General features: G+C 40.7%; 1 protein-coding gene across 1 annotated transcript in view; it reads left to right on the forward strand.

The window, feature by feature from the left end:
• The window catches only part of BIRC6 (baculoviral IAP repeat containing 6), a 342,876-nt gene that overhangs the window by 206,673 nt on the left and 121,142 nt on the right, over nt 1-15,061 (forward strand). The window contains 3 exon segments of the mRNA XM_038394017.2: nt 4,680-4,847; nt 8,406-8,579; nt 13,368-13,564. Coding sequence (XP_038249945.2) covers nt 4,680-4,847; nt 8,406-8,579; nt 13,368-13,564 — 539 coding nt within the window.

Genomic DNA, 15,061 nt, shown 5'->3' on the forward strand with positions numbered 1-15,061 from the left:
TATATCAGTATATCGAGTCCTTCCCTAGCCTATTGACCAAGGATGGGGCAAGATCAGGCATCTTAATCCAATTTCTCTTCATCTGACAGCCTAATATTTCGATGAGCATCGAACCTAGAAAGGACATGTTTGGAAGTGGTTCAAACCCTTAATAATAGGAGGAAAGAGTCTACTAGAAAGTGCTACATAACTAAGTGGAAAAGACTTTTTGTCAGGTGTCAGCATCATCTGATAACTCCAAATGGTTCTGATTTCCCCACTATGTTAGAGTATATTTCCTTGAAGATTTCAGGGCTTTCCCTTAGCTCCTTATGGTTACACTTAGCAACCGTCACAGCCTGTCATTCTCCGATTTACAACCATTCCATCTTCATCCACCCTGTGACTAATAATTTCTGAAAGGTCTAATCAGAAATTTCCCTCGTGACAAAATCTACTCTACCATGGGGCCTCAGTCTGGTCCTCTCAGTATTCCTTGAAGATTTCAGGGCTTTCCCTTAGCTCCTTATGGTTACACTTAGCAACCGTCACAGCCTGTCATTCTCCGATTTACAACCATTCCATCTTCATCCACCCTGTGACTAATAATTTCTGAAAGGTCTAATCAGAAATTTCCCTCGTGATAAAATCTACTCTACCATGGGGCCTCAGTCTGGTCCTCTCAGTATTAACAAAGTCTCCGTGTAGACCTCTGGCCTCATACTGTTTAACTTACTATCAATGAAGTTCCCTTTCTAGTTATTAATCATCTCAATTTAGATAGGTAATTGAGGTGTGGCCCCTATGACTGATCCACCATACACTGTCTTTCATGAGGACAAAGTTTCTTTTAAGACTTCACCCCAAATTTACTCTAGAGTAATCTCAGATTTCTGTCTGAATCAAACAATTCGCATACCTGTCTTCTTCCCAAAACCACATGTCACCCGTGAGGACAAGAGACTTCATCCTCTGTGTCTGTCGAGCTTTGGCATTTTACCTGCAAAGAACAAAATCTTTTAGGAAATCACTTAAACTTTTTTAAAATATCCTTTGCTGAATGAATGAATGAATGAATGAATGAGAGGGGAAGCTATCTCTTCCCAGAGATTTTTGAAGTGTATGACACACTGCTTTCTGCTGTGTTAGGAGCTGGCATACTCCTTCACAAGGCGTAAGAGCCCACTCGACTACGGCCAAGAATGCTTTAGTAGTCTCTCCTCAACATGTTGCTCATACTGAAATCTGTAAAGCGGCAAGATGGGGTTCAATCCATACCTTCACAACACATTGCACCCTAGTGCAAGATTCTGTAGCTGATGCATCTTTTCAGCACAGCAATCTCCCAGTCATCAGTACCACAGAGGTCGTCACACCCGACTTTTCAATGAATACTGCTTGTCATCCACCCTCAGTGGAATACCCATAGGGACCATCACTTGAAGAAAGAAGTTACTAAGCCTGTACGTTAACTGGAGTTCTTGATGTGTGGTCCCTATATGTATTCCATTACCTGCCCTCCTTTCCCTCTGTTCCGGATCCTGATGTATGATTTACAGTAAAGAGAGAACTGGAGAGGCAGTCAATTCACATGATCCCTTATACGTTTGGTTCAGAGCATGAAGAGGAGAAGGGCACAGGCAAGGACCAACATACAAAAATCTTCCTGTCTCAGGCTCCTGGGGTGCATGTATGCCCCACAATGAAATACAGATAGGGACTTCAAATCTTGAAGTAAATTAGTTACTGTACAGGGTAAGTAACTTATTCTTGCATGGACACACTATTTCTCAGACACTACAATAGATACATTTTTCCATACATTCGTAGATACACAAATGCACCTTTAAATACTGTATACATGAAAAGTAATTTGTAAAGTATACAGTACATCACTCTTAAACTGCATCTTGTTGTGTAAGTATATCCAAGGTCCTGTGTTCTTTATGGCAAGCTAGGCTGCAGTTCTACCACAAAGTCCTCAGAATCTGCAGGACTCTGGTGGAAACTTGGAACTGTTGCAGCTTCAGATAAATTTTTAAAGAAAGGTTTTATAGAATTAAGTAAACGTAAATAAATTCAATCAATAGAGTACCTCTGTTTCTCTGTTCGTTATTGTATGTTCTTCCCACGTTTTGTTTCAATAAACCAGATGTGTACATTTCAGAATTTGCTACTGCTAAATAGATCAGTTCACACACTCAAGAAGATAATACTAATGAGATTACACTCAATCCACTTCTTTGAAGCTGTCTCCACAACCATGTGAAACTGGGTTTTTGTGTATACAGTGAATCCCATGTATAAAAATATTTTAACAGCATTCAGAAGGTCAATAATCTGTGCTATTTGCATCCAGCATTAAGTGCAGGTTTTCCATCACAAAATTGGATTGAATAGTGTGTGTGCATCTTGTATACAAGTCCCAGAATGGAGTTAAGATGTGGCTGGTGTTAGCATCCAGGTCACCCTGCTGCACTGCTGAACCTCCCGCACTAACGGTTAAATTTCACAACTGGAGTGCTGTTGGAGTCAGTGATGATCACAGTTCTTGATGCCTTCCATATTTTGATTTTTCGGAGAACTCTCAGGATTTCATGCCACTGTGATAAACCATGGGACTGTTTTACATGACCCAGTTCATAGTTGGACACATTCTTGATCTAGTGTTTGGCTGGGATTGGCGTGGGGGATAGAAAGGTATTTTACGCATGTCATGGGCTAATGATTGTCTCCTATGATTTGAGGTTTGGTCAAGGGTCCTGTTTTGATGGTCTGCCCTCTGAGGTTCACAGAACCTGAGCATTTCCAGAGGGCTCCAAGAGAGAATATTGTTTCTCTGACAGACCATTGTAGTTGTAATGTGGATGGTAGGATTTGATAATCTCTTGTTACCAGTGAAGTGGCTCCAAAGTGTCTTGTTCTGTAGCTTTGTCCTCCTGGATCACCATGGTCTCCTGATGGCCTATGACAACTGAAGTGGTAGGAAGACCACGTGCCAGTGACAGAAGCTGCATGCCGAATCCGATCATTTGTGTTAGGAATTTCTTGGAACCTTTTACACTGGCTGTGCAGAAAGCAAAAAATTTTATTGTCTAAATCTGTCAGCAGACTTTGTTAGAGTATTGGACAGCCTGGTTAATCTGAGATGTCTTTATATGTTGTCTGATATTATTCCCTGCTATTGAGTAGAAGTTTCATATTACTTGTTGATAAAATCAGGTAGTGTCACTGAACTGTCTCTGGATGCAGGGCAATATCAGGAGGATACAAAAGCTGTGTGGTATTTGCTTGAATTCAGACGTTTGTCATTAACTGGGGTACTAAAGTTATTGAGAATACTGTGCGTCATAAACTGCGCTTTGGTCCCATGTCCTTCTTGACTGGTTTCCAACGCTATTAAAAATGTGATACAGGCACCTGTTTTGTATAACTTTAGAAATCAAAATAAATACCAAGTAAGATGTTATGTGGTTGTCACTGTGAAAGAGAGGGAGTTATTGGCAGGCTATTCTGTAAAGTGGGACCCTCAATTTAGGAATTACTGATCCACCTTGTCAACTGAAAGTGAAACTTCACAGCAGCCCATATATCTATAAATCTTGCAGCTAGACTGCAGCACGGGTATACTGACTTCCCTTGAAGTTCATTCTCTAGCCCTTAAACTTTAAGAAAAGTTTCCCTTCCAGCTCAAAGCAAGATATTTTGTAAGCTGCCTCATATTTTCCCCATTCACTTTTGATTTGACGTAGCCTAAATATTTTTACAGCAGAGCATGCTGTTAGACCATTCTCTTTATCCAGGCTTTAAGGGTAGGAATGGAACAATAAGAGCTGGTGTTTGTCGGTGATGTTAGAATAATGCAATTTGGCTTCATATTTTAAATGGTGATTATATCTTCTGTTTTTTGGCTCGGGGGATGCATAGCCTAGTAATTAAATCAAAGGTGCCTCGGAACTTTGGATTTAGAGCTGCTATTCTATAAAATACGTAAATCTCAAATGCCTACACCTCTACCCCAATATAACGCAACCCGATATAACACGAATTTGGATATAATGTGGTAAAGCAGCACTCTGGGGATGGGGCTGCACGCTTCGGCAGATCAGGGCGTCAGCGTGTCTGGCTCCAACACGCTACTCTGAGCAGCATGTTAAGGGTGCCAGGCCGGGGCCGAGGGGTTGGATAAGGGGCAGAGGGTCTTGGGGGGCAGTCAGAGAGCAGCAGGAGTTGGATGGTTCGGAGGTTCTGGGGGTAGGGCGGTCAGGGGATGGGGAACGGGGGTGTTGGATAGGGCGTGGGAATCCTGGGGGGCCTGTCAGGGGGTGGGGGTGTGGATAGGGGTCAGGGCAGTCAGGGGACAAGGAGTGGGAGTTGGGGGGGGGTTGGATGGGTCTGGAGTTCTGAGGAATCAGTCGGGGCGGGAAGTGACTATTAATAACGGAAATGCTCGAGGCCAAAGCAAGTTTGATGTAACGCGGTTTCATCTATAACACGGTAAGATTTTTTGGCTCTCGAGGACCGCGTGATATTGGGGTAGAGGAGTATATGCAATTCTAACATAACTTTTCTGCACAGAGGAAGTAAGCAATCATTCCCACTATTAGCACTGCTAGTAATGAGACTGTCTTGCATTAAAGAGTTAATTGGAGAGGCTTTTGAAACCAAAATGACTTTGAACATTTCATTTCTTTTACTAGGTTTGAAATCTCAGTCAAAAAGAGCTGTTTCATCGACTCCTCCTCGTCCACCATCAAGACGAGGCAGAATGATGGCAGATAAAGTAGGTAGCTCTTCCTCAGGAGGGGAATCTTCCAGCAAGACCATTAGTGTTCCAGTTTTTCATCTATACCATAAACTTCTACCAGGTAACTTCAAGAACTGTTTTTAAATTGTTGAAATAATTAACTTTCCTTTCAGTTAAAAAAAAACAAACCATGATGTACACATGCAATATTAAATAGTAAGTATAAAGCTGATGGATATCTGCATTCCTTCTTTCACCTCTACCTACTGCAGGGTTATAACCATTTTATCACTGATTTGCCTTTCAAATGAAAGTGAGGCTCTATAGCAGCTCATGTGACTATGAAGCTTGGCTGTAAAGACTGAGGTATGAACATGCTGGCTTCCCTTGAAAATCATTCTCTAGCTCTTAAACTGGCAAATTTAATTAAAAAAAATTCCCCTGCAGCCCAGCAACAAGAGTTTTTGTAAGCTTCCTCACTGTTTTTGGCCTCCGAAGTATAAATTCAAGTGGATAGCAACTTTTAGTGCTTTAGAGAAGTTCATTTGCCAGTCTTTGTGTCCTTGAGTGAATGCCACAATATTTATGCTTCCTAAAATAGCATGTCTTAGCCAAATTTTCATATGAAAAATATGTAAAGCAGCCATGTGCTATTCAATATTTTGAATGTTTGTAGATGACTTTCAGACTGGTGGAGTGGTAAATGAATTAAGATGATAGGTCACCTTATTGCAGAATGAAGGTTCAGAGAAGAGTAATGAGAATTATTAGAGGTACAGAAAACTCTAATATGAAGAGAGATTGAAAAGAGATTATTTACCTTAGGTAAGGAGACAAGTAAGAGGGGCCGTGATAATATATAGAGTTATAAATGGTTTAGAGAAGAGCTTCTGTTCTCCCCATCTAAAACAAGAATGAGGGTGGGTCGGGGGATGTTCATTTAAATTGAAAGGTGACAAATTCACAACAGGTAAAATAAAATTCTTTTTTACACAATGTGTAATTAGACTGGAACCTTCCATGGGATGTTGCTGAGGTCAAGATTCCAAGTGGGATTAGGTATTGAGGTCAAAAAGAATATCCAGAGTTGTTATAGTCAATGCTAAAATATTTAGGCAAAGCAATCTGGATTGCTTGATAAACTGGGTTTATTCAAACATGCAAGTTAATACAGCCAAATACCAGGTCATCCCACTAGGAAAAAATGTGATACTTACAGGATTATAGGTGTATTCTGGAAAGCACTGCCTTGAAAAGGACTTGGGGATCATGGTGGATTGCCCACCAAAAATGAGCTCCCAGTGTAATGCTGTGGCTAAAGGGCGTTAACATGATCCTTGGATGGATAAATGGGGAATGTAGATTAGTAGGGAAACAACACTGGTAAAAGCAACACGGGAATACTGTGTCCAGTTCTGGTGTCAACACTTGAAAAAATTTGAAAAATTGAGGGTGGCTTAGGAGGAGAGCCACATGAATTACTTCTGGTTTGGAAAACCGTCCTTATAGTGGGATTTCAAAAGTTCAATCTATTTTGGTAAAGAAAAGGCTTTGAGGTGACTTGGTCAGTCTCAAAGTTCTTATGCTGGGATAAGATACCTGACTCCAGAGTTCTTCAGTCTAGCAGACAAAGGTGTAAGAAGATCTAGTGTTTGGAAACTGAAGTTAAATTCAAAATGGGAATGGGTTTTTTTTTTTGTTTTTTTTTTTTTGTTTTTTTTTGTTTTTTTTAAGTGAGGGTACCTAACCATTGAAACAGCCTAACAAGGGATTTGGTGGATCCCCTGTTACTTGAAGTCTTTTAAAATTAAGATTGTGTTGTTTTGAAAGATACTGATATTGATGCAGGAATTTCTGAAATTCTTTGGCCTGTATTATGCAAGAGATCAGATTAGATGAGCACAATGATCCATCACTGTAATGTCTGATTACCTCACAGTTTTTAAAGTACGTACCCTTACAGCTCCCTTTGAGGTAGGGGAAGTACTAATCTCATTTTACAGATGTGGAACTGAGACACAGAGGGACAAGTGACTTGCTCAAGGGCCACACACAGGAAGCCTGTGGCAAAGCAGGGATCCAGGTCTCCAAGTCCGAGGCTACCTCTCTAACCATTTGACCGTGCTTCCTTATTTTTAAAACCTGAGAACTTTATTACCAGTAAACTGAATACATGTTTTCATACACAGTCTGTCAGCCAGAAGTGGACTGTTGAACACCCACAGCCGCTACTTGAGGCAGCTCACTGGCTAAATTTTTGGTACCCAGGTGGCTATCTGTCTGTATGGTCAGAACCTGCCCTACAAGTCTAGGACTTTGCCTCTGTCTTGCAGATGCAGCAAGCTTGGTTTTCTGTCACTTCATTTTGCGGTGTATCTCTTGTCTAAGGGAGCAGAGACCTTTCATTTACTCTTTAAGGAGATCCATTGGATCCCCTGGCAGCCTATGGAGAAACAATTTAAGCCATTGAAAGAAAGCTTGCTTCTTAAGTGGAAGCAGGTTTGACACAAGACAACTACCTGCTTGAAAAAACGTGTAAGATGTATGGGGCATGTAATCAAATACAGTGCTTCTTCTCTGTGAGATTCGTGGAGTAAATTTCTTAGTAACAATCAAAGCTATCAATTTGGTTATATACCTCAGTCAATTTGGTTACGCTCACCCCAGTGGTCCCATTACCAGTCGCCACTTAGTGTGTCTGCTCATGGGATTTTACATCTGGCAGGGGAAAGGAGTTCTCAGTTGCTCAGAGATTAGATGTTTATGCCTGGTACCTCTCTGCAACTTTAGCAATCAGCTTATAAATTACATAGTAATTCTACTTTAAGAGATCTTCAGACCCTCTTTCCACTGAAAAAGATCAACAGGACCATTGTTTTTTTATTCCTAAAACTGGAGATTATTGTGGGCTTATACTGGCTGCCTCCCAGTAAGAAAAGATGAGAGAGCAAACATAGCTTACCTTAAATTATGAGAGAGAGAGAGTTTACCTTAAATTATGTCAAATTCCTAAACGCAAGGGGTCAAACTTTCTCTCTGAAGTGGCCTCTAAAAATATTTGTTTCTGGCTAGAAAGACTAGACTAATCTTTGAATGAGCAATTGCTCCTAAGAATCCTGTTGCTTTGCAGTTTTAGCCGGTATTATTCTGTTAAAATAATTCAAGACACAAGGTCTGGCATTAGGTATGCTAAATTTCTTAAATGACTCATTTTAAAATTTTAACCATCTAATTAATGGTAAATTCTCATAAAATTCTTTCTTTATTCAGAACAAGTGCTGTAACTGGGGGAGGATATGCTGTTTTTCATACAGAATAAAGTGCAAAACTTAGTATTAATTATGGAACCTGAAGCGGTGATTCCATAATACATGGAGAGCATTGGGGCACTAATCTGTCCAGTGAGCTGTGTCTGTGAATGTGGGTATCCAGTAGTCTATTCCAGACTGATGGAATCTGTGCAATGACAGGATGAGTTTAAATTTACGGACTTCACTGTCAACTTTTACTGAAGTGGTCAGGAAGTAAAGGCTTGTTAGGACCCAAGGATGTTAAATTCTTCTTTGTAGCTGTGACATAAGTGAAGGAGCAAGATTATGGTGGTGTAATAAAGTAACCTAATCATAAATAATTTTCATAAATTTTGTCTGGAAAATGATCTGGTTATATTATTGTTTAGGTCAGCCGTTGCCAGCTGAAATGACACTTGCCCAGCTTTTGACTCTATTATATGACCGTAAACTCCCTCAAGGCTACCGATCAATAGACTTGACAGTTAAGCTTGGCTCTAAAGTGATCTCAGACCCAAGCCTGTCAAAGACAGACTCCTTTAAACGTCTCCACACAGAAAAAGGTAAGTGTTTAACTTCTGTTGCTGTATTTTCAGTTTTTTTATTTTTAGCAAGACATGCCTAACTTCAGGCTGTTTCCCATTTCTCCCTTGCTGGTATTCCTAAATCATGCAGCTTGAGAGAAGTGGTGAGATTTATAGTGCATAGGGTCTTTAATACTAAACATTTTGAAATTACTTCCAAAGATCTATGGTATAAGATACAGGGAGCAACAGAAATGAAATTAAAGCAACTGTACTACTAAATTTTGTACTTACTGAGTTTAGTTGAATCCTATACCTTCACAGCCAGCTGCCTTTTTGCCACATTTGACTTAGTCCTGAAACCCTCCCTTCTTCCTGTCTCCACTTATTTCTCCACACAGGATCTCACTGATTTTCTGTCAAGACAAAATTAACAAGTACATCATCACCTTCACTACAATTCCCTCCTCTCTCACGGTCACAAAGGAAGTTTCTTGTCTGCTCACCTCCTCTAAACTCTCCACTTGTCCCAGTGGCTCCATCCCATCTCCTTTGTGCTTATTCATCTCCTTCCTTACTCATCTCCTAAACCTCTCTCTCTTCTCTAGCTCTTTCCCCTCACAATACAAGCTTTCTGTAGTCTCTCCCATCTAAAAACACCCACCCTTCGCCTCACCTGCCTCTTCAACTACTTTAGCTTCCCCCTTTCATCTCTAAGCTTCTTCAATGTGCTGTCTGCAGTCACTGTCTGGGAGTTTGTCTTCTCCGATTCCATCCTAGGCCCCCTCCAATCCAGCTGCTGTCGCTTGCACTCCACTGACACTACTCTTGCCAAAGTTTCTATTGACCTCTTCCTAGCTAAAGTTCAGAACCAATACTCCATCCTCTTCTTCATTGACCTGTCAGCCACCTTGGACAGCATCCATTGTGCTGTTCCTGAAATCCTGTCCTCCCTTGTTTCTGTCCTTTCTTGGTTTTCCTATTATCTCTAACCACTCTTTTTTTCGTGTCCTGAAGTAGATCCTCCTCATCCATCCTCCATTTTTCTGTAAAGGTTACTCGGGGTTCTCTCCTTGGTCCCCTCTTTTTTTCCCTCTACACCTCATCTCTGGGTAATCTGATCTTCAGACAAATTCAGCTACCATTTATTTCTATGCTGACAACTTTCAAATCTGCTTCTCTACTACCGACCTGTCTCCTTCTGCCCAAATTAAAATCTTGGTCAACCTCTCTGACATCTCCTTGTGGATGTCTAGCTTTCAGATGAATCTAAACATGGCTAAAACTGACCCCTTAATCTCTTCCACCGCCGGCTCTTCTTGCTATCTCCTTTCTAGATCACTGTGGACAACACCAACATCTTGCCCGTTGCTCAGGTCTGTAATGTCCTGGGTGGCCAGACTTGGGGATCATCTTCAACTAGGCCCTCTTTCTAGGTCCTTGCATCCAGGCTATGCTTAAATTTTGCTGATTCTTTCTGCATAATATCTGTAAGAGACTGCCTTTCCTCTGCACCCACACAGCTAAAACTTGTGTTCAAATTTCATCTCACATCTCAATTACTGCAACATCCCTCTCTCTGGCCTTGACAAATGCAGTCTTGCCCTGCTCATATCTGTTCAGAGTGCTGCTGCAGTGGTCACTTTCCTAGCCCATCAGTTCGTCATAAGAACGACCATACTGAGTCAGACCAAAGCTTCATCTAGCCCAATATCCTGTCTTCCAACAGTGGCCAATGCCAGATGCTTCTGAGGGAATGAACAGAGCAGATAATCATCAAATGATCCATCTTCTGTTGCCTGTTCCAAGCTTCTGGCAAGCAGAGGCTAGGGACACCATCTCTACCCATCCTGGCTAATAGCCATTGGTAGATATAGTCTCCATTAATTTATCTAGTTCTTTTTTGAACCCTGTTATAGTCTTGGCCTTCACAACATCCTCTGGCAAAGAGTTCCACAGGATTACTCTGCGTTGTGTGAAGAAATACTTCCTTTTGTTTGTTTTAAACCTGCTTCCTATTAATTTCATGTGGTGACTCCTAGTTCTTGTGTTAGTAGAAGGAGAAAATAACATTTTCTTATTTACTTTCTCCACACCGGTCATGATTTTATAGCCCTCGATCCTATCCCCCCTTTGCCATCTCTTTTGCAAGCTGCAAAGTCCCAGTCTTATTAATCTCTTCTCATATGGAAGCTGTTCCATACCCCTCATCATTTTTGAATCCTTTCTCTCAACCTTTTCCAATTCCAATGCATCTTTTTTGAGGTGGGATGACCATATCTGTACGCAGTATTCAAGATGTGGGCGTACCATGGATTTATATAGAGGCAATATGATGATTTCTGTCATTTTATCAATCCCTTTCTTAAGATTCCCAACATTCCGTTAGCTTTTTTGACTGCTGCTGCACACTGAGTGGATGTTTTCAGAGAACTATCTACAATGACTCCAAGATCTCTTTCTTGAGAGGTAACAGCAAATTTTGACCACATCATTTTATATGTATAGTTAAGATTGTTTTCCAATGTGTCTTACTTCGCATTTATTAACATTGAATTTCATCTGCCATTTCATTACCCAGTCACCCAGTTTTGTGAGATCCCTTTTGTAGCTCTTCGCAGTCTGCCTGGGACTTAAGTATCTTGATTGGTTTTGTATCATCTGCAAATTTTGCCACCTCACTGTTTCCTGCTTTTTCCAGATTATTTATGAATATGTTGAATTGAATTGAATTGAAATACGGGTCCCAGTACAGACCATTCTGAAAACTGACCATTTATTCCTACCCTTTGTTTCCTTCTTTTAACCAGTTACCAGAACCTTCCCTCTTATCCCATGACAGCTTATTTTGCTTAAGAGTCTTTGGTGAAGGACCTTGTCAAAGGCTTTCTGAAAATCTAAATACACTATATCCACTGGATCAACCTTGTTCACATGCCTGTTGACCTCCTCAAAGAATTCTAGTAGATTGGTGACGTGTGATTTTTTCCTTTACAAAAACCATGTTGATTCTTTCCCAACAAATCATATTCATCTATCTGTCTGACAGTTCTGTTCTTTACTGTAGTTTCAACCAGTGTTCCTGGTTGTGAAGTTGGGCTTATCGGCCTGTAATTGCTGGGATCGCCTCTGGAGCCTTTTTTAAAAATTGGCATCATGTTAACTATCCTCCAGTTATCTGGGACAGAAGCTGGTTTAAAGGATAGATTACATACCACAGTTAGTCCTGCAATTTTACATTTGAGTTTCTTCAAAACTCTTGTGTGAATACCATCTGGTCCTGGTGAATTTTTACTGTTTAGTTTATCAATTTGTGTCAAAACCACCTCTAATGACACCTTAATCTGGGACAGTTTCTCAGATTTGTCACCTAAAGAGTATGATTCAGGTTTGGGAATCTCCCTCACATCCTCAGCTGTGAAGACTGATGCAAAAAATTGATTTAGTTTCTCCGCAATGGCCTTATTGTCCTTGAGTGCTCCTTTAGCATCTCTATGGTCCAGAGGCCCCACTGGTTGTTTAGTGGGCTTCCTGTTTCTGATGTACTTAAATTTTTTTTTTTTTTTTTTTTGTTATTTTTGTCCACGTCATCCCTCTCTTTGCAGCCCTCTACTGGCTACCCTTTCCTATCACATCAAATGTAACTGGTGTGTTTTCAATTTCAAGACATTTCATGGCCTATCCCTTTCTTACCTGTCATTTCTTGTTCACTGTCGTCTCTCACCATTGATTGGCCAGCAATTCATACCTCCATCACCCTCATGTTAAATTTTCAAACAAACACCTTCATGATTTCTGCCATGCTGCTCCTCATGCTTGGCGGGGTCTACTGTGGAACTGGGTAAACATACTGATCTAAGGGCTTGTCTGTGTGAGAACTATGCATAGGTTTAACTGGGTTGATTCCTTTCTGTGCAACTATTTCTTATACCTACTTATCTTCAAGATTATATTTTATTAAGTCTTGGCCTCTTGTCCATATTTGTCATTCCTGCTATCCATTTTTGGGGTTCTGACTATTGTAAGCATTTACACAGATAGATGGTTCTTTCCCCATATATAATGTGGTTAAGAATGTACAGCTAAATAAAGACTTTGAAGTCTAACAGTCTATCAGAAGATATTGCTAAATCTTCTGACTTGTGCTAACTTACAGTAGGTCTTATGCTAATTATTATGACTAGGCCTCAAGCTAAGTATTAGGCCTCAGGCTCACTGAATAGCCTATTTTAAAATAATTGTTTCTTGCCTTACTGTTGTTTGTGTTATAGCTGTAGTTTCATTTGCACTAATTTAGTAAGCATCTTAACTCTTTTTGTAAGATATAAATGATTATTTACCTGATTACTTGAGCTCAGGTCATAGGTTCAAGATTAATTCTAAAATTTTGAAGTTTGCATTTTGGAGCAGCACCACCAAGATCATCATCTGACTGGAAGATTATAACTCTTACTAACAGAGCTAAACTTCTTTTTCCTTAGGTCCATATCTTATGAGTCCACATCATTTTTGCTAGCAGTCAAATAACCTGATTTGCCTTGGCAATAGAAATTAGATTGTTCTTAATATTTTATATTGTTTTGGTTTTACCAAAAGAAAAGTTGGATTTCCTGTTGCTATTCTTGTACTGACATGTTTAACCCCCTTAAAGACATCAATATTTGCTGAAGAAATAAGTATAATAGTTTAAGTGCTTAAATGTTCTTATTTTCTGAGTGGAGGAGAAAAAGTAAACATTCTCATGTTTTAAGATACCACTTCATTTAATGGTTTGGGATTTCCTTTCTTTTTCTTTTTTTTTTCTTTTCTTTTTTTTTTTAATAATAGAACATGCAGACTTACTGGGGTCCTGCCCTGAAGAGGAAGCAGTCACTCCAGGCGATGAGTGTATGGATGCAGTGCTAGATGAATCTTTTCTTGAAACATGTCCCATTCAGTCTCCATTACAAGTTTTTGCAGGAATGGGTGGGTTGGCCCTCATTGCAGAGAGACTTCCTATGCTTTATCCAGATGTAATTCAACAAGTAAGTCAAACAGTTTGATTGAATAGAAGTATGTGCTAGTTTTTTTTCTTACTATAGTGATTTCCAAATATTTTCTGTATGGTTTGTTTTCTAAGAATTAAAAATCATCCTATGAATTATACCTTGCATTTGATTGATAAAATGTTGACACATTTTCTCCAGCTTTGCTAATTAAATATCCTCATTAAAATCTACTCCCTTTGAAGTTAGGAATTTTTTCCTCAGTGAGAAGTTTTGAATAGGACATACAATGGTAAATTACTCATTGGGGATCCAAATGCAGTTTGTCTGATCCAGAGTTCTCCTTGCTAGTGGATGAGGGAAAATCGGTGGCAAAGGTCTCATTACAAGCTGCTGTGGATGAAGCTGACTCAACTGCCAGGTCCATAGGTTTGGCAGTGGCTATGTGTAGGAGTTCCTGGTTGCAGTCTTCTGGGCTTCTGCATAAGGTCCAACCGACTGTACAAGTCCTGCCCTTTTGGGAATCCTTACTCTTTTCGGAGCAGATGGACACGAAGCTCCATGGGCTAAAGGAGTCGTGGGTGACCCTAAAGTCCCTTGGGATGTATACCCCAGCCTCTTCCAGGAAGCACTGTAGGCCTCAGCAACCCCTCCGGTACTTTGCCCCAGCTAGCAGTCAGAGCCTGCAGAGCAAAAAAGTACAGGGGTTATAGGCATAGACCACTTCCCCCTTCTGTCTCTGCAACAAAGCCTACCCAATTTAGACATCCAGATGGTTCTAAGCAGGCATTCTGATGGGATGCTCGAGGTATGATGTCATGATGGCATGACAGTTGCCATGATGCCATACCCTGTTTTTCCTTTGTTTGCAAACCACCTTTCCCACTTCCTTAGTGTTTGGTCCTGTATCACCAGGGACCATTGGGTGTTGAGCACTGTGGATGTGTAATACACCCTCCATTTTATTTCTACCCATCCTTCCCGGTCTCCCTCCCCTTCCCTCTTCAAAGACCCCTGTCATGAAGAACGTCTGGTCCAGAAGCTTCAATCTGTCCTTCAGGTGGGAGCAGTAAAGGTGGTTCTGTAGAATTTAAGAGGGAAGGGTTTCTACTCCCATTAATCCTAACCTTGAAAGCCAAGGGAGGTCTCAGGCCTATTTTATTTTATTGCGTCAACTCAGCAACTATCTCAAAAAGATAAAGTTCCGTATAGTCACCCTGGCATCCATTATTTCCCCTTCCAGGGATCCTGGAGGCTGGTATGTTGCCCTCAATTTTTAGAGATGCTTACTTCCCTGTGTCAATGTACTGAGGGCACAAAAGGTTCCTCAGGTTCATACCAGATCACAGTGCTTCCATTTGTCCTGTCTGTAGCTCCTTGAGTGTTCACAAACAGTATGGCCATAATGACAGCATTGCTGAGACGATGAGGAGTTGCCTGGACAACTGGCTAGTCAAGGGCTGATCCAGGGCTCAGGTTGTATCCAATGTTCAATTAATTCAGTCAACTTTCAAGGCTGCAGTCCTACCCTTTGCC

This window comes from Dermochelys coriacea, chromosome 3 (assembly GCF_009764565.3).
Source record: "Dermochelys coriacea isolate rDerCor1 chromosome 3, rDerCor1.pri.v4, whole genome shotgun sequence".
Classification (NCBI taxonomy): Eukaryota; Metazoa; Chordata; order Testudines; family Dermochelyidae; genus Dermochelys; species Dermochelys coriacea.